The 24,185-nt window shown below is 36.4% G+C and overlaps 1 protein-coding gene across 1 annotated transcript in view; it reads right to left on the reverse strand.

The window, feature by feature from the left end:
• CEP112 (centrosomal protein 112) overlaps positions 1 to 24,185 on the reverse strand; it is a 176,772-nt gene that overhangs the window by 122,592 nt on the left and 29,995 nt on the right. Inside the window, exons 9-17 of the mRNA XM_035897706.1 lie at positions 18,642 to 18,728; positions 16,580 to 16,679; positions 15,258 to 15,376; positions 13,039 to 13,182; positions 10,193 to 10,347; positions 9,736 to 9,865; positions 8,695 to 8,787; positions 7,821 to 7,880; positions 3,736 to 3,815 (exon numbers count right to left, since the gene is read on the reverse strand). Of these exons, the coding sequence (XP_035753599.1) occupies positions 3,736 to 3,815; positions 7,821 to 7,880; positions 8,695 to 8,787; positions 9,736 to 9,865; positions 10,193 to 10,347; positions 13,039 to 13,182; positions 15,258 to 15,376; positions 16,580 to 16,679; positions 18,642 to 18,728 (968 nt within the window). The remainder of the gene's footprint in view (positions 1 to 3,735; positions 3,816 to 7,820; positions 7,881 to 8,694; positions 8,788 to 9,735; positions 9,866 to 10,192; positions 10,348 to 13,038; positions 13,183 to 15,257; positions 15,377 to 16,579; positions 16,680 to 18,641; positions 18,729 to 24,185) is intronic.

A 24,185-nucleotide genomic window follows, 5' to 3' on the forward strand; every position in this document is an offset into this window, starting at 1 on the left:
TCCCTACAGGCTAGGTAAATGAGAATTATTAAATAATTGGATATTAAAATATCAGCAGAGGCAAAATAAATATTTTTAATAAATAGGTATCCAAATTTCACAGAAGACACAACAGATCATGTTGAGAGCTACTCTGGACGCCAGTACCATATAAACTCAGCAAGACCTTTTCTTTCTCTTCCATGTCATTTCTTCAGCAACAAATGGATACAGATTTTTTTCTTAATTTTTTTTTTGCTGTTGTATTCAACTCAGTCTGTAGCGTGACAAATTGTAATATAACTCTACCTCTTTATTTCCTATTCCTCTACTTAAAATAAAAGAGATAAGAACCACAGAGATTTAGCCTCTTTGTAACCCACTCTCATGACATATTTTATGCAACCAAACTAAAGGGATTAGAGAAACAACCTTTCCCCCCAAGTAATTACACAGAAGCTTTTTAAGAATATTTTGTTATTATAGAAATGCAGTTTAAATGACATTCTAGAAAAATCCTTGGAGCACTGCCTATAGTCACTTTTGGTACTAGGCAAGGCCTATGCCATGCATTGCTAAACTAAATATAAATTTTATATCTACAAGTCACTGCCAAGAGTCATGAGTGTTAGAGCAATTCTTTTGCAAAAGATTTAGAAATTCAGAAGAATAAAAAACACCTTCCAGAAACTATGTAAACTCATATTCAGTATTAAAACTCTGGCAACAGCATTTATTTGAAGTGAAAGATTTTTTAGAAATGTGGATTTTACTATTCCACACAATGTCTCAAATTGCTTTCATTATGCATCTATGTGGATACGTTTGAAACTGCAGTAGCACTGTTTGCTGTCACACCACTGGAAAAATAAAAATAATAATAATAAAAAAAAAAACCACTAAAATGCCTGCCACTTCCCTTTCTCTGTCTTTGCAGCTGACTCGCTACTCAAGATATAATCCTGTGGCCATTTCAGAATCAAAGTGCATTCAGATCAAAGTAGCTTATGAGAAATCACTGATGCACCTACTGGGTTCTGAGCTGCAATTCCACAAGGCATCGTTTCTATTGAAGATGGTGAACTGTATTTTCACCCATCTCCAGGAAGATAAGGTTGTCTTCTAAAGATTTACTGTGTCTGCCTTGGACTGTAATTACTTAATTTGATTCCACAAATAGTCAAAGCAATACAGAAAAATAAAGCATTTTCACATAAAACATTAGATCTTGTGGATACATGTTAATAGCAAGAGACTGTTAAAAGGACGAACTTTTGTAGCAATGGGAAGAAAAAAAGCCATAAGGATGCCATCCATTTCTGACACAAAATTATTACTGCTTGTGACATATTACATACACACATATCATATATAAACACATACATGTAGAGTCTTAACATTGTCCAGAAACATTGGTACTAAATTAATTGCTTGGTTTTCAGAAATTCATCCTCAGGATTAGCAGTTCCTCTATCCTGGGCATGTGAATTTGTTCTTAGCGCTCACAGGCACCAACACATCCGTGATTAGGAATGTACAGATGCAAGACACAGAGGTTTTGCACCAGAGTTGAAATCTGAAAGAACCGGCCAGCAGAATGTATGCTGGGCTTAGACTAGGGCACTGTCTGTCTGTAAATACGGTATTTTTAATCTTTAGGAGCACAAATCCACCCCGATGATTCTGCCAACTTCTGTTTCCATCCAGACAAAAACAAGGATGAAAGCTAATTTTTATTTCTATTCAATTACAAAATAATTACTTATTAGCATTACTAATTACATTACTAATCTTAAAATTAACCCCAAATCACTGGTATAAAACAACCAAAAGAACAGCAGTATAGATTCATTATTAAAGAGTAAGCTATCTCTAAAATTAAAACATTTTCCATTTTAAATTAGGAGAGTGATATATCATTTAATATTAGAAATCATTACATTATTCTCAACACCCTGAATCAAAAAAATAAAATTAAAAAAAAGCACAACAGGAGTCATAGGACATGGAAGAGACATGGGAAAAGTACTCTACATATGAGTGGAGGTAGTTTCTATTAGAAGACACTTTGATAACGAGGAACAGGTATTAATCACTTGCTGCACGGGAAAAAAAGGAAAGTCTTAACCTGTCATGCAGCGTTCCGGGCTCTCGGGTCCCAGCGGCTGACCCATCTCAGTTTTAGCAAGAGGGCCCACTCGCACAAAGCACAAGGTTGGGACTGGCCTCTGCCAGCATCACCTTAATTTGTGGGCCCTGAAGCATCCACCAGTCAACTGGGCTCTTGAAAACTTCAGTCTTTCAAATCCTTACTCTAACCCAAACATTAAACCTAAGCTTAATGATAGCTAGAGAATACCTGAAATAAATGAGGACCTCCTCAGCTATCTATGGAGCTTCTCAGCACTGTGCTGGTAACTGAAAAGTAACTTCAAAATCCACAGCTCACTAACCCACTTTGCAAACACTTGCCTGAAGTGGAGCACTACCGAGTTTATTCAGCACTGAGAGCACCCACATGGGGAAGAAATTCTGAGCCACCAGGGGACTGTAAAGCCAGACTTATTTTAATACCATAAGTGCAAACGTGCACGTTATTTGAAAGCCATGAAAGATAATTAATGCAACAAGATTATCAATGAATCAGACGTTAAAATACTAAAAGATTACATTTAGTTGATAACAATTCAATCTTCCCAAAATTATAAATAATAGTCAGTGTAAAGAATTTAAAGATTAAAAGCTACAATTTTTATTAATGCCTATAGTGATTTAAGATAGTCTCTATTTATGCCAAATACTTAAGAGATTATAGAAATAAAGGAATACAGACTTCAGCCCAGTGACTTTTATTGAATAAAAGTATCTTCACAATGCCGCTATCAGCCTAGATAAGATACATGGTAACATTTAACTGAGTAGTTTTAGCAAACAGCTTCTGGTTTGTTTTAGAATAATCTGTTTTCCCTAGAAATTATTTCCATAGCTTTGAATTTAAACTGGATAAACATATGGAAATAATATTTTACATAATCAAAAATGGAAGCAGGATAACAAGAGTCAATCTTGTCATGTGCGCATCGGCTGTATGTAAACCACTCCTCCGCTCAGAAAACATCAAATTCGGGGCGTCCCGATTAGTTTTTTAATGTACGAGGTCAGCAAAAAAGCTGTTCCAGGTTAGTTAATGAAAAGTGTCTTCTGTTTGCTGCAGACAATTTCTCTGAGCCTTAGCTACATTTGAAAAACAAGTATTCGCACAAAAAGGTGTGGTATCAAAGAGGAAAAATCCACAGTAGGGTTGTAATTTATGGGTATTAAAAAAAACTAATCACAAACATCATACACTAAATCAAGTTAAAACATAATTTAAATAAATAAATACATCTTTCAAGTTTATCCCTTCTTCTAAAATTGTCCAAAGCAACTAGTCTTTAGTTTGGAATATTTGCCTATTGTATCCAGTCTAAATTGAAGCCTGTTTCATTTATTTGACAGGGCAAGACCAGCTGACACCACTAACTTCAATTCTGTTTTACTCTACCACTTGAAAGGCAACACATTGAGTGGCTTGGCTCTTATTCTACTTTTTAAATTTTTATGGCTGACTAGGACCCTGAAGATGCAGCTTTGCAATGGGAAGATAACCCAGACAAGTTATAGGAAGGCAGTTAGATGAGACAAAGCATAAGTTTATTTAAAAAATTTGACTAAAAAAATTGGGCATGGTTCAACTGTTATTCCATATTCACTTACTTCAAAGTCTCTTCCAGTCTGCGAATTTTCTTCTGAGCATCCCCTCTTTCTTTATCAAGATCATTCTGGATGCTATAAATCTACCATTTGAAGGAAAAAAAAATACCATATTTTAGCTAAAACAAAGTCTGATTAAAAAAAGTTATTTTAAATCATAAAAACTATTTGTTTTGCATATTTCTTTTGCACTGATGTAGACAGTATCTATATATTTCTAAAATTACATAAAATGCAAGAATAAGGACTAGCAGAGAGATGAAGTATGAGAATATAGCCAAAAGAGCTATTTTTCTTCTCAAAATTAGTATTATTCTCTAGAATAAAGAAATATCAGTAATTACATAAAAAGGAACTAGATTTTCTTTAGATAAATACAGGAAAGCATATAGAAATCTGCCTAAAATAATGACACGTATTCTCTAGGGTGCAGTTCCTACTTACCAAGTTGTGAAAACCCAGTCAAAGTGATCTACTTTTTATCAATTCTTACAATAAAAATAGCAAACATAATGATAGTAGATACCATTACTTTAAAATAATACGTACTCAGAGATGAACTAGCTGAGGGTAGATAGTCCTAAGAAAAGTAAAACTTTGAGAAAAAAGTGGTTTATTACCAGTGAACTCCTGACCCAGCAAAATCAAACCAGAGTGCTTGAATCACAGAATCACAGAATGGCAAGGGTTGGAAGGGACCTCAGGAGCTCACCCAGTCCAACCCCCCTGCTCAAACAGGGTCACCTAGAGCACGTTACACAGGACATCGTCCAGGCGGGCTTTGAATATCTCCCAGAGAAGGAGACTCCACAGCCCCCCTAGGCAGCCTGGGCCAGGGCTCGGGCACCCTCAAAGTCAAGAAGTTCTTCCTCACATTCAACTGAAACCTCTTCTGTTTCAGTTTGTGCCCATTGCCCCTTGTTCTGTCGCTGGGCACCACTGGGAAGAGTCTGGCTCCGTCCTCGTGACACCCTCCCCTGAGATATTTGTACATGTTGATTAGATCCCCTCTCAGTCTTCTCTTCTTCAGGATAAACAAGCCCAACTCTCTCAGATGAATCGTTGTATAAAACTTGTCATTTTTCCATTTTGCATCCAGACATTAAAAATGCCATTTGGAACTGCGGGAGTATGGCACCCTTGTACAAGTGTACACCTAACAAACCCACAAAAAGCACATGGACACCTCTAAAGTGACTGAGTGTCTTCACTAACAATTACTATTCCACAGTAAACTGTGACCACATGTTGCTTATAATACAGTGTGAATCCAGAAGGATAAGTCATCTGTCACTCCAAGGGCTGTGGCAAGACATCAATCCTAGCGCCACCCGAAAGCCTCTGCATCCTTGCACAACAGAAAAGAGCTGCCCCTGTCATCTTCCTATCTCTTCCCCATCATCTCTTGCTTAGATCAGCATTAGTTATGTGTTCACTTTGAAGAATCTTGCGGTATAAAAACCTTCCATGTCACTAAACATGACCTCAGTACCCAGCAGAGGATCACTACTGTCTAACACCACAGGGTCCCACACCTCTCTCCATTTTCCTTCGCTCAGCCACACTGCTTATCCCTCTTCCTTCCCATTTCCCCAAGCAAACTGTGCATTTGCAAGCAATTCTCCTCCATGTAACTGCTGTTACACCAGGCAGTATCTACACGCACATATTCTAAGACATTTGCACACAAAATTGAAACAAACAGATCTCTTAGATAAATATTCTAAAAATACTCAGTTACAAAAGTTTGAGGCCCTTTAATTCTCCTCTAAATGTTTGTCTTTTTTCCAGTATATTTTAGTTACCATTTAAATTTGAAATACTATTTTAATTCCTATTAGTATTTAATCAATGCAGAATGAAAACGGCAACTTTCAAGACCTCACAAGGAACATATCCGAGCAATCTGAGAAATCGCTTCTCTCCCTGTAAAGCAACATAGGCACAAAAACCATTGAACAAAATCTGACTCCTGCTTCCTAAATTCACCAACCAGGAATAGATGTATTTATGAAGAATTCTTTTCTCTGGTACTTCTGGATCAAGAGAGGAAAGCAGCTTCAGAATTTGGCAATCACCCAGGCACGGTCCAAACCATGGGTTTTCATACTATTTTTTGCCAAAGGCAGATTAAGCACAAGAGTTAGTTTTGCTTTTAGGGTTGCTCAAGTAACAATGAGGCAATGTGACACAAGAGTTTGTTTTGCTTTTAGGGTTACTCAAGTAACAATGAGGCAATGTGACACACTAAGCAGGCTTTTCTTCACCGGATGGGGAGCACAGGAAATCCTTTATTCACCTACAATCATTTGCAATGTAACATGCTATTAAGTCACTACAGTAAAGGAAAACCTGTTTTACTAAGTGTATAGTCAGAAGCATAAGAGTATAGTCCAATGTAGAAACAAATTTAGGGATTCTCTCCTATAAGAAGTTCCATGTTGGTGTTTACTACCTGGAAGTCTGAATAATTAGGAGGTTTGAAAGAGCCTCCAAACCGATGGCCTGTCTACCAGAGAGTAAAGAAGGTATTGCCAAACCTGGTAAAATGAGATATATATTTAACAGCTGGCTCAAAAATGGCTCTCAGGAATATTCTGTCACTGTACTTACGCTTAGTTGAATGTTTGGAAAACAAGCAGTAGATTATTTATAAAAAGCAGGTGCTTCCTTTGCTTGTAAAACCATTTAGCCTAACTGGTTCCTGATTCAGCAGATAAGCACATTTAATCAAACAGTGACATTTAGGGTTACTACCTATTATTTGTTTGATGTTTAAATATCCTAGCAGGCAATAGCCACTGTAGACTAATAAAGATTATTAGATAATGGGTAGGTTCTTAAGTGAACAGATTGCACCACAGACTTCATGATTCCTTTCCTTGAAGGCAAGCTTGTTTTAGTACTTTATGGGCCAATCTATATTATTTTATGGATTTATATCCATACATTGTTCACATGTATTTTTTCCCCTCCTTTCTCCAAGATTTGATTTCAAAACCACAGTTACATTGACATTTATGAATAGGCAAGTTGTTGTAAAGTTACCTATCAAAAATAAAGGGCCTACTTTCTTGTTTACTGGTACGGAGTCACAACTTCAGTATCTGAGTTTACTGGTGTAGAGTGACTGCTGACATGCTCTTAGCCCATGCTAAGTAGCAGTCTCCCAAATGGTCCGCAAACCTCATTCAGGACTCACACGGGACAGGCACCACTGCAGAAAGGCAACATGGCTGCATCCACCCTACTGTCCAGAATTGCAAAGTTTCACAGCACAGATGTGAGCCATTTGATGGCATTTGGACTTGGTGCCTGGAAACACTACCAGCTACATTTAATCTGTACTTATCTGCAGAGGAAGCGATGCATTTGCAATAAACCAATGTCCACTGTACTTCAAGAGCTAGAAGATCCCCAAATTACACTAATATATTTTTATTTTGACCTGCAATATTATTCCAATCCTAGGCTTTTCTTGAGGCCAGCATGATAAAAACCATGACTTGTCTAAGAAGACAAATGTAGGCTAGGATTAGACCAAACCATATCTCAGAACGAAAAAGGATGCGACTTCAAGTCAGCAGAAAGCGCTAACTCAAATCAAAAACTCACTACAATTCCTGTTGCAAATACTATTACCAAGTGACAAGTAGTTACAATCACAACACATTATTTTATGTTATAAATTTGCCACATTTGGAAGTGACATATTTGAATAGCACATCCTTTCAATTCAATAGGCATCTAATGCACCCTCCTACTAAACACTGTATGAGTTGAACATATAACATCGCTAAACTGGAAGTTTAATTTGAAACCTATTGATGTTTAAAGTCTAAAAGAGTACACAGCATTTGCAAAGTGCTTTAAGATGAAGCGTACCTAGAATCAGAGATGGTGTCTCTGTACTTAAATAGCTGTAAATTAATCTCCCTTGAATTTGTCCAATTATTTTTCTAACCCATGTGAAATGCTTGGATTCCAAAATTTGCTTCTTTAGGGATTTCAGAATGTAAACCTTTAGCTTCTGTATACAACAAAACTGGAATTGTGCATAAGATTGTGTATTTTCCTGAAAGCATTACCTGCTTTTCATATACACGCTCCAAGTGAAGCTTGTCCTGTTGAAGCTTGTGTTCTTGGTCCTGCAAAGGAAGACGTGTATTCTAAATAGACAAATCACATTTTTCTTTCATTTCAAAGCAGTCATTAAACACACACACGTTGGCTATTATATAGAACAGCCCATAAAAATTAAAAATCCACTTTATATCATCATTAAAAGAAATTCTTTGACATGAAAAAAAATTCAACCAACAGCAAAAATATCCAAACATAACAAAACTACCCCAAAAGACATGATTCATCTTTTCTAAAGAGAAAAATCAACCTGTTCTCCTAAGCTATAAAAATGCCGTTCTGTACCACATCAACTGTGAAATGAAAGACATAGGAGGAAAAATAAATGCCAAAACTCAAACAGGACCCATACATGATACAGGGGTGGAACTCATTATCCGGAGATAGGAGAATTAATATAAATATCTATAGGAAGATGGAATATTGAACTGAACTGTTAAATAGCAACAAAAATAAACAGAATTTTGAAAATTACTTAAGAACATTTGCAGTTTAGGAAAAGAAAAGGATGCCCATAATTCTTTGACATGCTTCTCTGTAGGCCACTGATACATGTTTATACTGGTTTAACATGTGTATTACAGCAGTCAAAAAGTTCCCGTGAAAATTCTGCTCTTACCCATATAGTGATCTCTTTCAGTCATACTTTTTAAATCAACCTTTAAGCATAAGGTGACACTTTACATATTCTTATGAATAAAATACATACAAAGATGCATGTTATATATAAGGGCATTTTAGCATGGCTATCTAAACATTCAAATCACTGGAGAAAGTAAAAAGGGCTGGCCATTCTTGAGTAAGAAATTCAGGGCTCACCCTCAGCTGTTGCTGTTTTTGATGCTCTGAATCTTGTAGCTGTTGTTTTAATAGAGACACACTGTGCTGTAATTCTTCAATCGCATCAGATGCCTGTAGGGATTGAACAGGAAAAGGAATTTTTGTGTTGCATTCCTCATTACCTCCACAAATACATCTTTTGCGTTTTTCAATTTATTTCGCAAAGGTGCCTGGACTGGCAAAAATTAGCAACTTGAGAAAATAACCTGTATGAGTTTACAGCTCCGGATACACCACTTCTATCCCTCTGGTGAACTTAGAAATGTAAACAACACAACGAAAAAAAACCCTATTAATAAAAAAACCTTGGCACTAACAACTGAAAGGAAGAAAAATACCTTGCAAATTACATGGAATGAAGTATCATCAAAGCTCCCAGAATTCCAGTAAATAAATGCAAAAGACCCCATTTGTCCTATGAGTCTAGGAATTAGCAGATGGCATTGAAAACATGAGCCTTGTCTACAACTCTTTAACTTGAAAATTGTATTAAATATATACTATATATCTACCTATGTATATCGGTAGATATCGACCTGATAGATGTTTTTACAGAAACAAACCAGAATTATTACATTTTGGATGGAATGGATGCTTGTAGAATTTAATATCTTTAAGAAATAATTTTTAAGAAGCCTGCAAGAGTTTATTTCTGGAAAAAATATTTTCCCTCGTTGAAGAGCCTTATGAAAACAGTAAGTCTAAGTGTGCTGAGGTCATCTGGTATCCAGAATTTTCACAGAAGCACAAACGAAATCAGCATGTTAATTGTACCCAATCTGAGTCAGCATGGAAGTACCACCTGGACGTACACATACACACACACACCCCAAATTATCAGTCACCTTCAGATGATTTTTCAGTCAAATTTGGTAATGGGAAAAAAAAAAAAAAATCACAATTTTTTTTAAACTTACGCACTGAACAGTTCCTTGGATTTATTAATAAGCATTACATTTACATTGAGGTGACCACTTAAAAAAATAAGTATTTTAATGCCTATTACATGTGGAAGCATACCTTAGCTGCAGAGAGAGCATGTTCCTGCTTTATAAAATTTATTTCAACATCATATTTACTTTGTAGTTGCTGAATGTTCTCCTCATATTCCTGTATAATACGGTCCTTGTCTTTCTGAAGTGAGCTGTGCCTACAAGTAGTAAGCAAACAGATTATGGAAATTGCTTTCATATTTTGGCATCTTCCCTGCCCAGTATCAATTCTACAGAGCATGCAAGCCCGCCTGTACCACGTGCTCATTGTAACAGAACAAAATGCTTATAAATAGTGGAAAGAGAACGTACTTCTTATGATGGTCATTTGGGTCAGTTCCAAAATGAGTTTTATATTAATTACTACATTTTAATTGGCATTAGAAAATTGTCATTACCATTCATTGAGTTCTTGAAATAATAATGTTTGGGTTTGGAAATTCCATATTCTTCAATGTTAAAACCAGCAATCACTATTTAATTACCTTGTTTTCATTTCCTGAAGTTCAGAGCATATTGCTTGGTAACGTTGTTCTGTATCAGTCTTTTCCTGAGATAATTTTTGACGCTGTAAATTACTGTTTTCAGCTTCAACAGTCAACTGCTGGACACGAGCCTCCAGTTTTTTGACCGTCTGGTTCTAAAAGAATAGGTCATTGTTGAGAAAACACCGGAATAAATTAGGGTATACCCCTGTTGTTATTCAGTAGCCTAGAGCAACAAGGTTCTTCGGTGGTCCAGAGACACAAGAGTTACAACACAAGGCTGTCATCAATCATGACAGTAAATTCTATGTCATATAAAAAAAATAAATACCTTTTCAAAATATGGATAAAACATCCCCCCACACCCCCTGCCAAAGTAATGTGCCTTCTCCCCTAAGCAAAACAACATGTGCAACTGATTTCTAAACTACAAATCTTTTAAAATGGGAGGGAAGACAGATAGTTCTATGAAGAACTATAATGGATGGTAATACATGTAAAGGATTTTCAGGCCTCCCATTAACCAACAAGTGCGTTATCATTAACTATAGGTACAACTTCATGTGGGAAAAAGTATTGGGGGAAAAAAACCCTATATATAAAGATTTTACTGATCGTTATGGTGAGGAGCAACTATAAAAGTCAGCTAGAAAACATATTAAACTATATAGCATCCAGTGAAATCTGTAGCTTTCCCATGAGAATTATGGATTTTCAACAACTGCCTTTTATGTGCACAGTCTGGCATACCCACATCCAAGGATGTAAACAACAAGATACAGTAATATCTGCTATGGTTTTGGAGGATTAAGAGGAACGATTACAATACAAATGCTACGTAAGTGTGAGAGCTATCTAGTTGTGTTTCAAATCAATTACCAAATATTTAACTAAATAATTCACCAATCATCTTGTAAGGTAAGTATACAATCTCCGTTTTATTACTGGAAAAAGAAGGCACACAGAGAAGGAAAGCATTGTGCCCAGGAATACAGCAAATCCGTATCAGGACTGAGAGCTCATTCCTCAAGTCTCTGCTGGTGTATGTTTCCCTAATCCATTTCTCCATATCATTTGCTTAATTGCAGTGATTTCTTTTCAACAAATTACAAATATCTCTCAAAAGTTGTATCTTTTTCCAACAACTTCAACTCCTAATATAAATTTTTAAACCGAGCAGAATGAGAACAGGCAGGTAGCATGAGACTATTGTACTACTTCCTGTTCTTCCCTAGAATTAATGTTAATATGCACGGAAATGAGAGAAAAATTCCTCAGGAGGCTGGAGTCAAAAAATAAGATGCAGCTGTCCCTCCAGGATGTACGTATCGTAGTTATTTTTATATTAACAAAGGTCTGAAGATGAGGGAAGTGGAAGAGTATTTTCACCCTCTGTTAAAGTAAAATCAAAACTCAAACATCTGCCATCTCAAGCCCGTGCCCCAACTGTCACAGAATTGTTAAGTGAGCCTGGAGCAACGCAAGAGCCTCAGACGGCCAGGCTGGTCACCTGAACTTTCTCAAGTGGCTTAAGATATTTCATGAACATAGCACAGCAAACTTTTCCATCAACACAAAGGCAGCTGCACAGTAGGGGGGAGCAGGGTTTGTTTGCTTGGGCCAGTTTTTTGGGGGGTTTTTTTGTTTGTTGGGTTTTTTTGGGTTTTGGTTTTGGTTTTTTTGGGGGGGGTTTTTTGTTTTTTTTTAAAAGAACACCCCCCCACACGCACACACACAAGAAGATCCGTGCTTAACATATTGCCAAATATCATCATTACCTCCCGAGCCCCCCATCCCTCAAGGAAGTTCATACTTGTTCACTGCACAAAACCCTACTCATCAGTTCCATGGTATTAGATTGCTGTTAGCCAATCTCACTTGCTAACAGCAATGGCATTCTTGACAACATGAAACTATGAGCAAGGAAACTCTGAAATACCAACAAAACCCCCACAAAAATCAGGAGAAAGAAAGAGGGGAAAAAAGAAAACTAATTTCCAGTGACAGTCTAGTCTTTCATCTTAAGCCCTGCCTTGAACTCTACCTTGTTTAATTATTAAATCAGAAGCTGCTCAGCAAGATCTGTCTAGTTTTGATGGTTCTTAAATTCAATCTTGCTGACAGACTGTGTCCATTTTTCTCTGTATTTACTGTTACCTATGACATGACCTGAATGCTAATTTTTAAATTCAACATTCATTAATAAAGGAATAAATTTTGTTTGACATTGTCTTTTCACTCATTCAATTTTCTTCACACCTCAGCCTGATAAAAAAAGTGTAGGATGCTTTCTTGAAGATACTTGTTAATTTTCTGCTTTTTACATCATTTATATAGCAGGCACAAAATCCAGATTACACCTGCTTACATGTTTCTAATTATTCTAGGAAAGAAATGCAATAAATTAGAATACTACAGTAATTATTTTAAAAATCCTTTTTATTTGATCTTTAATCTAACAGAAGCATTTGATCATTCAAAGAGGAGGTGGGGAAAAAGTCACATGTATCTATGAAAATAGGTGTACTATATAAATCTTTTCTTACAGTCTACAAACCTACAGAGATAAAAGTTCTGCTGACCGGAATCAAAAACAGTAAGAAATGCTCAAAAGAGTCCTGCAAGACAAATATATATCTGCGTAATATTCATTGAAGGGCTGTACTTTGATGAATTTTATCCGGGGGAAAAAATCCTTGGTTGAACTCCCAAGACAGGACAACTGCATTGCACTATCACAACGATTTCTCAGCCCCACAGTATTCATGTACACTTTTGCACAAATGCATGAAATTTAAACACTGCAAGAGACACTTGCTGTCGTGACATATTTACAAAAGACTTACAGTTGACTTTATCTGTTCCAAATAATCTTCCTCCATTTTGCTAAGACGAGCATTGGTGTCCTCAAGCAGTTCCTGCATACCTTCTGTATGCTTCTTCCGAATATTAAACTTCTCCTTCTCCATCTCAGCCACAGCATTGTGAAGCTGCACCACAAAAATGTTACCAAATAATAAATGGCATATAAAACTAGCATTAATAAGTATTATTATATATATTATATATAGCAAATAAACACTGTAACTGAGGAGCACAGGCCTTGTTTCTGTCCTCTATAACAAAACTAGATCATTGTCTCACTAAACAGGCCTACTATGACTCTATGAAGTGGTAATTTAGAAGTAGAAATCATTTAAAAATATAGAGATGGCATAACTTATCCATACACGACACTAAAACACCTACGTTATCTTCTCCATTCTCTGCTAGTCTATTTGTTTACACATTTAAGCTGAACACCAACGACTGGTGCACAAAATTCATGAATTTCTGTAACAGAAACACTCATACTCTGTCCAGATACTTACACCACCGGTTTATCTGCCTCTCAATTTGTAGGAAGCTGGAGAGCCTTGACTATCTAACTTGTCTACTAAAAGGATTGTTTGTATCGTTACCAGCCCTTGATTTATATTCTAAACACCAGTGGCCTCCCTTTCTAGTTAAGCAGCTTCAAATTTAAATTTTCTCTCTGTACAACAGTAAAGACTAACGTCAAATCAGCATACAAAACTTGTTTGGTGTGTTGGCTGTGTAACAGCTATCAGGTATTTCTCAAGTTTCTAACAAAGTCATTTCACGGCTGAAGGAGAAAGCTGCAATTTATGAAATAAAAGCATCGTTCTAAGCACATTGCTAAAATCAAGTTAATTTGCACAAGTATCGATCTCTCCAACGTATACACTAGCAAAATCATGGAGGTGTCTTTGAATCTGGACATGGTTGACAGACTTCAACCATGTGCAGTAACAAAATTTGTTCATCCAAAAGATAAGAATGCTGGTAAATTATTTTTATTGTAAGTATCCTGTATATACTGTGGTGTTCAGAAGATTTGCTGGATTTGAGGTCCTTTTAAAAATAATTTGGGAAAATAAGTCAATTAATAAATAAATGTTTAATCTCCAGGTGCATAAGGTATAAATAAAAGCAAAAAATTCTGGAATGTCTCTACCTCCTGTACGACAGACTATAGTACTATTGGCATTATTGTCAGCAACTCCCATTCAAATAGCCTGCATCTATTCAAAGTTAAAAATACACAGATGGAAGTAGTATATGAAGTTATAAAAATATTGTACTGTTAACATTTACTATATTTCCGTCATACTTCCCACTATCCACATTTTTCGATAAGATACATGCTCTGATTTCACTTCTATAACTTTACTGAGTTAAAATTAGTATTATTATTTTAATTTTGCCTTGTTTGCACACTGGCATCGCCGAGGACAGTTACAGCTGGAGCAACAGCACTTGCTAGGTAACTGCGAAGAGCGGGATGACCTTGGGCTGAGAACAACACTAAACAAAAAAACCCACCTAACATGGAAGCCTTGAGGTCTTAAGCACAAAGGACAAGATTTATGATTTATCTCTTACAAGACAGGCTTTAAAACCAACATCACTTCCAGATGCAGGACTGTAAAAAAAAAAATTAAATTAAACAGCATACTTTGTCTACGAAAGGAGGTGGTTTTGCCCTTTTTATGACCCTCCCTCTCCTGAGAGGGGTAAGCAAGACAAATCCTGACAATCATCTGGGCAAAGGTGAAGCTGTCTTGCAATAAACATGCTTTTCTCTCGGCTTTGCTGCTGTCTTGAGTCTAACAATAAATAAAAATACATTGAAGAATTCATGACCCAATGCAAAAATCACAGTTCAAAGGCATCACCGTGGTAGCAGGTAGCAGCAGGTTTACCGAGATTAAAATTCCATGTCAGGTCAACCAGAAATAAACACTTCCCTAATACATCCCGAGACTTGCCAAGAGGGCCGGCTGGAGCCCAGGAACAGAGTGACCAGCTGGGCGGGGGCGGGTGTGCAAGCATCAGCAAAGAGATTCTTGCAAGATTACTCCAGAAAAAAAATAAAAACAGTATAAGAAAATATCACTAAAAGTAATATATTCCTTTTTTTTTTTTTTTTTAAGTGACAAAGAGTATTATCCCAGATACACATTGTAGGAGTCTTTCACAGAAAGCAAGTATTACTTATTACCCTTTTCTCCCACTCATTGTTCAGAGAATCACTGCTTTGCTCACACATCCTCTTTAACTCCAGAATCTGCTTCTCTTTTGCTTCTCTGACGACTTGTGACTCACGAACAAGGGTCTGAACTGTCAAAAATGGGAAAATAAACAACCATTCAAGAGAGACCTTTGGGATTTTTCAGTGTTGGCAACAGATGCAATCAGATTACATCAGTTTTCCAATTGACCTGGGCTTCTGATGAGTTTTGGCTCTTAAAAATACTTAATGCATGTGCTGCTTTAAAATTTAGCATTTAGATTCTGTGTCACTAAAATATTGCAAGGTGTTCTCTCTTCTCTACTTTATTTAGACAATATTTCATAGTGAGTTTTCCTTACTGAAGCAGTAAATATACATCAACAAAATTTTGTAACCTAAAGAAAAGAGACATTTTTAACCTGGTTGTATGTGCATCCTTAGGAGAGAAGGTTCTTGTGAAGGTTGAATGCCCAAGATATACAAGGAAACTAAGTTCCCCAACTTGAATTGCAAGTGATTGCATCACAAATTCACAGTCTGACAAATTTTGTGGGAAAAAAAGCAGGTATATATTCACTTTTCAGAAGTGGCTGATGATTTTCACTATCTGGCAAGAGTGCAGGCGACTCGAACGCAACCCATTACAGCTGAGCGCAACCACCAGCCCACCAACAGAAGCACCAGATCCCTGGCTAGACAATTTACTTTGCCAAGGAGCAGGAAATAACATACATGGAACTCTCTCCTTTTTTGTATGGAGGTTACCAAACTTGTGTATGATTTTACATTGCGGTTTAGTCCACAGTGTAAATGAACTCCAAGGAATTCTAAAAGCAACTAACATTCAAAAACTGCTGACAAGCCACACTCAGGCCAAGTTTTGTACTTATGACATATTCAAGACTACTACTCATGTTCGAAACCTCTTGCCGCAACAGTTTTAAATAAATAATATCTTGTGGTTTGATTAAAATGTACTGAATGTATAAATAAATTAACCTTGAGCCAGAGATTCCAAAAAGTTTGAAATAAGTGGTCAAAATACTTTGGTATCGTCAAAGAAACTTTTTTTGGTGACTCTCAGAAAACCTGTAAGTATTAAATATAACAAGATCACACTTGTTTAGTTTGGAAACTGGACAGCAAAGACAACCAAACAAGCTGCTCAAAATCTAAAGGAAAAAAAATTAGGTCAAACGAAGAGGAAAGGTACATCTGCACCTAGAAGGAACACGTAAACCCGTAGCCACAAGAAGGATGCAGTGCAATACCACCATGCAGAAACCAACAACTGTGAATATAAAAATCACCTTTTTTCTCCAGTTTTCTAATCGTCTCCTCGGCTTCATTTTGTTTGGTTTTGTAGAGGGACTTCAATACCTCTATTTCATCATTCTTTCTATCCAAAATAAGGGAAAATTCACAATACTTTAACAGAAGTCCAAAAAACCAAAACTACAACCAGTGCGCAAAATAATGTCCAGCAATCTCTGTCAAAGGAGGTGCCTTCAAGAAGTGTTTAGGTCGTGCAGGACTAAGTGATTAAATCTCAGTAATTTTCACAGCGAAGACTGCCAAGTCATAAACAAAGAATTGATTTAGAGAAATGTAAAAGGAGTTTCATGTTTTAGGGGAGTCTTTTTGTTTTCTTTTAAACATTGGCAAATCCAATGTTGCTTTTGTTGAGTTTGGAAGTTTCATGGTGCTACTGCTGCAAATAGAAAGGGTGGGATGGCAGTGTTAGGTTAATGGTTGGACTTGATGATCTTAAAGGTCTTTTAGAACCTAAACGATTCTATGATTTGTTTCCCTTTTCATATTTATGTTGCCTAATACTACTTAAAAACATCTAAAATTCTCAACAGGTTTAAGAAATATTTACATCGCTGGTGAACTTCATTGCACTCTTGGACTTCACCAGCTGCAAGTCTTTGCACGTATTCCAAGAAACAATGGATTGGAATAAAGCAAGTACAGGAGATGTAACTACATTTACATTTCTGCATATGCTGATTTTGGGAAAAAAATGCTCAAATATTTGCACACTTTGAGACAGTAGTTTAATTTAAACTTCATGTTTAAGATAAACATTAAAGTCACAGAAATTTTATAACAGTGCCCCAAATCTCTCATCAAACAGAAGCTTTCATCTTAAAACAACATTGCTCCATCTGCATTAAATGTTTTGTGTCTTTAAAGATTAATACGACACCATTTAACCTTTTCTAAAATATCCAACGTTATTAAATAACTTCAAAAGACAGAATTCTAACATCAGTTCGAAAAGGATGACAACTCAAGGGATGAGAAAGCATTTAAACTATTTCTTCTTCCCACAAAGCTGTTTCCTTTAGACTCTCAGCTTTACTAGCTGGTTATGCTTGCCGACTTTGAGAACAGATGAGCCAAATATGCACCTGACCAAATATTAACATCCTTTCAGGGGGCTTTGATGTGTCACAGCGTTGTGTCAACCAACTTCCTCCAAGGCTGTGACTCAGTCTTAAGAAACAAAACAGAGGTGCTCAGTAAGGCAAAGCTTACAGTAGGATCACGATCCTGAAGCTGAGCATTTAACTCCCCGTACGTTCCTGGGATCAGAGCGCTTCAGAAGGCACTTAGGACCTCACAGAATTTGACCCCACGTGTTTAAAACATGGTATTAAAAGTAACAGTATGGTCTTTGATAATCTTTTGTAATCTTCCCAGAAGTGGTGTTATCCAACACAATACAGACAAATCCAACTTAACCCAAAGGACCTGTATCTGGTGTCATTTTACTGCTGTGACGAAACTCAAAGCCACATACAGCATTAACAACACGATACCATAAATAACAAACTGCTTATGGACCAGCCTACGCTTTGAGATATGGCGTCAACACAGAGACTTGAGAACAAGCACTACGGCTGTATTAGTAGGAACATGTGGCATCCTTGCAGACTTTCCTACTGTTATTTTTTGCATTTTGTGCGTAAAGTTTTAATTGTTTTAAGTATTTTTGTTCACATTCTTGTCCAATACAAGTGCTTTCTCTCTAAAAGATAAACTCTTGAGTTTAAGATTTCATCAGCATATGAATCCATAGAAGCTGTTAGGCTGCCAAAATAGGTTGTCACGTTCAACCAACCAACCAACCAAATCATCTCATATTTCCATCTGCTTTCCGTAAGCCTTTTTCCCTTCCTAAGTTTGTTATCATAGAATATTCTGCATTCCTATCAGCTCATGCAAACTGTTACCTACAGTCTTACTTTAAAGGAACATTAATTGCAATTGTGAAGAAGTACAGCTGCAAATTATTATAATCAGATTCTCTATTATTTTGTTTTATGTACGGTCTTTGGAAAAAAAAATACAAACACTTCTTACCTTTTGAACATCAGTATCATGCTTCTGCTGTAATTTAAGTTTTTCTTCATGAAATTTACCTTCTGCTATTTTCATTTTCATGTCCAGCTTTAAAAGTAAAATAGAACAGATATAGAACTTAATTAAAATAAAGAATAAAGGACACTAATGACCTTTGTACAACTTTTAAATTATTCATTTATGTCTTTGAAAAGGCAAAGGGAAGTCACTAACAAATAAATCCTACGAAAAATCTCTATTCAGTTTCTCAGTATTTTCATATTTATTTGATAAGACTGTGACAAAAGATCTCAACCAAAAATATTTATTTAGAAAATGAATTTGTAAGATGTTTTACTTGGCAATAAAAACAACTGCTACTGCCCAGAAAAAGTTATCATCCTTTATTTAAATAAACACTTACGAGCAAAACTTTTAATATTCCTGTTAATATACCAAGAACGGTAAACTTGCTTTTATTCTTTAGGCAGGTGTTACATTTACACAAAGAATGTCCTTTAGCCCAGATGCGTGTTTATTTTTGTTTGTTTTCTATTATTCATAGATTTCACATTATAAACACATTTCCTTTTAAAGGTTAGAGTGGGATTAAGGATATTGCTGCTGAATTTGATTGCTAAAATACATTTCCTGCTTGTGTTTGTTCAAAGTAGTGTACTTGAACCCTTCCAACACAATAACACATTGCTGCTTATTTATAGTTTAAGTTTTCATCTTTAAAGTATTTTTTTAAGTATCTTGCATGTTTTTCACTACGCCATTAAAGACTCTTCAGGACCCTGCCAATGTGATAGGTGTTTTGTGTTTCTTAGAGTTTTCTAAAAACCAAAAGTGACACCTCGAGTTCAGGTTCAGGCTATTCCGTGTCTACATTTAATCATTTCTACTGTTCAGAAGCCACATGGACAGAAATGCTTCCCCAGAGCGACAGCTTCCAATGACCCCCTCACTTTAGAAAGGGCAGACCACAAGCACTGGAGCGCAAGGACCAACATCTCACCAGAAGATGACTTTAAGCAGTCTGTTGCCAACAGAAAAAATTGTATTTGCCTTTTGGATGTTCTAAGAGCCCATGGTGCTGAGGTCCACCTGCCTTGGAGCTGGACACTGGACTCCCATCACCATCCAGCTACTTTCAGTTCTCAAATTTGCATTTAGCTCAGCTAAGAACCTGACTTCAAATACTCTCAGCTGGCAAACTCCAAGGTAACCAACAAGCATTATGCATTCTGCCTTCATTTTTATTCCTTTGACTTATCAAAAGTAGTCATTCAAGCAGAAGCTCTATCTAACATATACAAACAATAAACACGCTGCAAATTATTCATTTCTTTTATATGATTACTTTGTGGTACATGTTTCTGTTTATTGTGACTTGAAAACATCACTACATTACTGTGACTTGAAAACACGAGCTACAAAAATCCAAGTCAACTTGAAAATGCAAAATGCTGTGCAGTAAATATAGAATATGCCTCAAGATCTGGAAACAGAAGAAGCAAGAGCAGCAAATTCTTTTGATTTCCGGACTCCACATCCACTGATACCCAACGTATACGCCTGCTTATTACTGCGCACATGAAGAGGCTACCTACCCCCAAGACCAAATAGGTACAGTTTCATGCGAATTACCGGGGGGGGAAGTTAGATTGACAATTAATCCACAGAAAATAAATAGGATTCTCAGCTGTCAGCCATCTCTTTTATCATCCAAAAATAAGCATCATGATAAAAATGCATGTTCTATTCATGAAATATACGCATATGTATATAAGAAAAGAAATATATGCATATATCTCTCCAACAAAGTGACATTATAGAAGAAAATCTTAGTACTGGGTGATAAATAAGTGTTGATTTTTAAAAAAAAGAGCACAGTAATCCACTTCCAGACAGACAGTTTGTGAACATTCCATAAATAAATATGAAGGTCTTGTAAAAACACAAATAGTAGGAACTAAACATGAAAGAGACTCCAATCTCCTTGAATTACATTAAAAGCTGATGAATTACCGATGTATCGCTATTGCACTCACAGAGCTGTTCAATCTGCACAAACACATTACATTTAGAACTCATTAACATAGTGAGAAGGTCTTGGCTGATGTAAATTAACCCTCAGCAGTTTGCATCAGCTGAGATCCGGTCTACGTTTTGCTATTCTCTAGGTTGAAAGAACATAAAAATAAATCAAACTCTAAAATTCGTCCTGTATCAAAGATGGACATAGACCCTCAAGTGGTGGTGGTTGCTCTCAGCCGCGTGTCTGCTTTCCCACAGGTTGACAGTGGAAATCCCCGTACTTGAAGCTGGCTCACTCCTCTTGTCATTAATCTTCCACTTCACACCATTCCTGCACTTGCACTACCTCTCATCAGTTTTAGCCCATTAATTCATTATGCTGCTTCCAGTAGAACAGGCGTCCCTTAGAATTCCACAGATTTTGGGACTACTTTCCAAAAGGGAGAGCTAGTTGCAACCAAACAAATGTGAAAAATGTGCCCAAGATACAGAAGTCAGATCTTAATGAAGGCAAACGCTGTAATAACAAAATAAGATTGCTTTTTCTTCAAATACTAAAGACAATTTATTTATTATTTATTTATTTATTAAAAAAAATTTCTTACTTGAAAAATCCCCAAAACCAACTCGTCAGCTGAAACCTTCAAAAGCACTCAAGGTCCTCAACTTTTACAAACTTAATGAAATTCTGAAGTTACAGCACCCCAGAAGTTTTCCTGCCATGTCTACTTTGTCCACAACTTACACAATTTTGTCCCTTCAGGTCCTACTATATAAATAAATGTGAGGAGCCCCACATTAAAGTGTTTGAAATTCCATAGCTGGTGTGCACATGGAGTTTTCAGCTAGTCTTAAGAGGTAAGCTATATTTGTAACGAGCAACTGGTAAAAAGTAAAATCAAATAAAATAATCTCTATCAACATTTAATTTTTATAACTGTCCATAGTTCCAAGACACACACATATCCCCACCACAACTTCTGGAAGTGTTAATTTGAGCATTTGCTGTAAAAATAAAGATAGATTGGTTTAAAAATCATGCACGCAGAATTTCTTCTGTGGAAAACTGCTGGAAAAGCCAGAAAGCGTAAAGACAACAAAAGAGCATCCTATAGCAAGGCTTGGATTGCTGGTTTCATTTATAAATCTGCTTTTTGACCCACCCTTTGTGTAAGGTGGACTTCCAATCTCACTGCATACGTAGATAAAAAATTGAGTCATGTAAACACATTTTAAAAAGTGATCTCATTAAGGCTGGGGTTGCAGTAAATGGACTCATCGCTTCCCAACTGGGAGTGACTTCTCCCCTTCCATTTCAAAGTTTAAACACGTTATTAAATACTAATTTCAATAAAGGAGTATCTTTTAAATTAAAACCATACCAAACTGAGTCAACCGCATATCTGTAGTTACCAAATGTCAAACCTCATTTGCTAAGTTAGTCTCAATTTCCTGTGGAATAGCGCTTTGGAAGTTTATGGGCTACTCTTCTATAAAGTGCCCTTTGCACTTCAGCTTTACTTTATTTATTAAACACATATTGAGAAACAAAATAAGCTACAATGGTACCAAAGACCTTGATAAGTTTTAGCGAAAATGGATAAAAACAACTTAGAAAAGTCATTCACCTTGTTAGAAGCAATTACTTGTGCTCATGCTCATCAGTTTTAATACTTTTTATTACCATTTAAGAGGCAGCAGAGAACATGAAATTTATGGCATGTTACCATTCAGACAAAGAAAAAAAAAAAGGTGTAGATATTTAGCTATAGCTGAGAAGTTTGCAACTATGTCTGAAATGCAGCCCTTGCTGTTGCCTGAACATCATTCCTTTGGATTTCTGTCATTGTTTATTCTCCTTACAAAGAGTATGAGGCAATTAAACCCTAAGGCCATGTAAACATTACTGATGTCAAACATCTGTGCTGTCCCTGTTATTTAAAGCCATGGAGGGCGGTATCAACAGAACTGCTTTTATGTGCCTAGTCACACTTTCTTCCCAATTTAAAAAACCAAACCACCACCAAAACCAGCAAATAGTTACCTGAGAATGGGGTTTCATCGTATCACTGTCCTATATTCTCAGGGCACAGGTCAGGTGCTATGAAAATTTAAACAATAACTGTCATAAACCTTTGGCAAAATAAAGGCGCTATCACAGTTTTTCCTTGTGACAGAAGACAAGGATTCATCTTGCCCCTGTTTACAAGAACTTGTAGGAATATTTAAATACCTGATGTAAAGTGAATTGGTAAGCAGACTGACAATACTCATCTGAGGCTGTAGTTCAGAGATAGCTTTGAACTACTGATCACTGTTCACTTGTCTTCATTACAGGGATCACCCTTAGGCCAGAGGTGGCATCTTGAAGTTTTAACATCCATCAGAGATTTTTTGGGGAGGGATATTTGACAAAACAGTACTTGTTTGCTTGCCAGATTTTTTTCCAGGTCTATGAATATATGGGGGAGGGAGGGAGGAAGCGAGGAAGGGGGAGAAGGATGTAAACAATAAATGAGAACTTCAAAGTAAGAACTAACAATGCAGAACAATGACTTGTGTATCTTACAGTACACGACAAAACTTCTCGTGGTGCTGTGCAGCTGCTACAAGAAATCAGTGCACAATACAAGGCTTTGATATTTTCATAGAAAGAAAAAGGTTTCTTAAAACAAACAAACAGCTAGAACTTTCTACTGAATCATGTTTACTCAATTTTCACATCCAGGGTTAAAAAAATAAATATTAGTAATTTATACAGGGTTTTAAACTATACAGGCAGGCCAAGGCAGGAGATACTGTACTTGCAAAACATGAGACATTGTACATGAAGACATGCTGACTTCAGACAAAAGTAACTGGGAAGAGTCTGTCTCACAGCATCATTAACAAGCTATCTTATTTCATTGTGTTATTTCTGTATTTTATATTGTACCCTCAAAAACTGTTAAGATTAGCTTTAAGGTATATGAATACTTTTAACATCTAGAGCAATTTAAGAGGCAGAATAACCAGCTAAATATCTAAAAGAAAATCAGAAATAAGGCATACTTGATAGCAATTTATTGGAACAGCAATTTCCTCAGTAAATATAAAATTTAGTCATACTGGAACTAATCTTCCATTTTCAAAACTGAACTGCTGAAAAACCTGCGCTGAGTTTACGGTATGTGGAAAAAATACTGTTCGTTTCCAACTTCATTGCATTCTGATGCCTGTAGCCAGCACACTTGTCACATGACAGATAACTTAATATCGCATTTTATGTTTAATAAGCAGCTTCTACCCACTCAAATAATTCTGAAGATCAATATCTACTCTTGAGGTGTTTTTAACTGAAGAGAGAAATTAATTATAGTATGGAAAGAAAGTGGGAAGGGTAAAAAGGTGTAAGATGCATACAGAAATACTCTTCATCTGTCACGCACTGATGAACGTGGTGATCAAATTCCCTTCTCATGACAGCCCAGAGCTGGAAAATCTTTACAGTTAAAACAGGCAAAGTACGTTGGGAGAGAAGAG

This window comes from Egretta garzetta, unplaced genomic scaffold (genome assembly GCF_000687185.1).
Source record: "Egretta garzetta isolate BGI_Z169 unplaced genomic scaffold, ASM68718v1 scaffold787, whole genome shotgun sequence".
Lineage (NCBI taxonomy): Eukaryota > Metazoa > Chordata > Aves > Pelecaniformes > Ardeidae > Egretta > Egretta garzetta.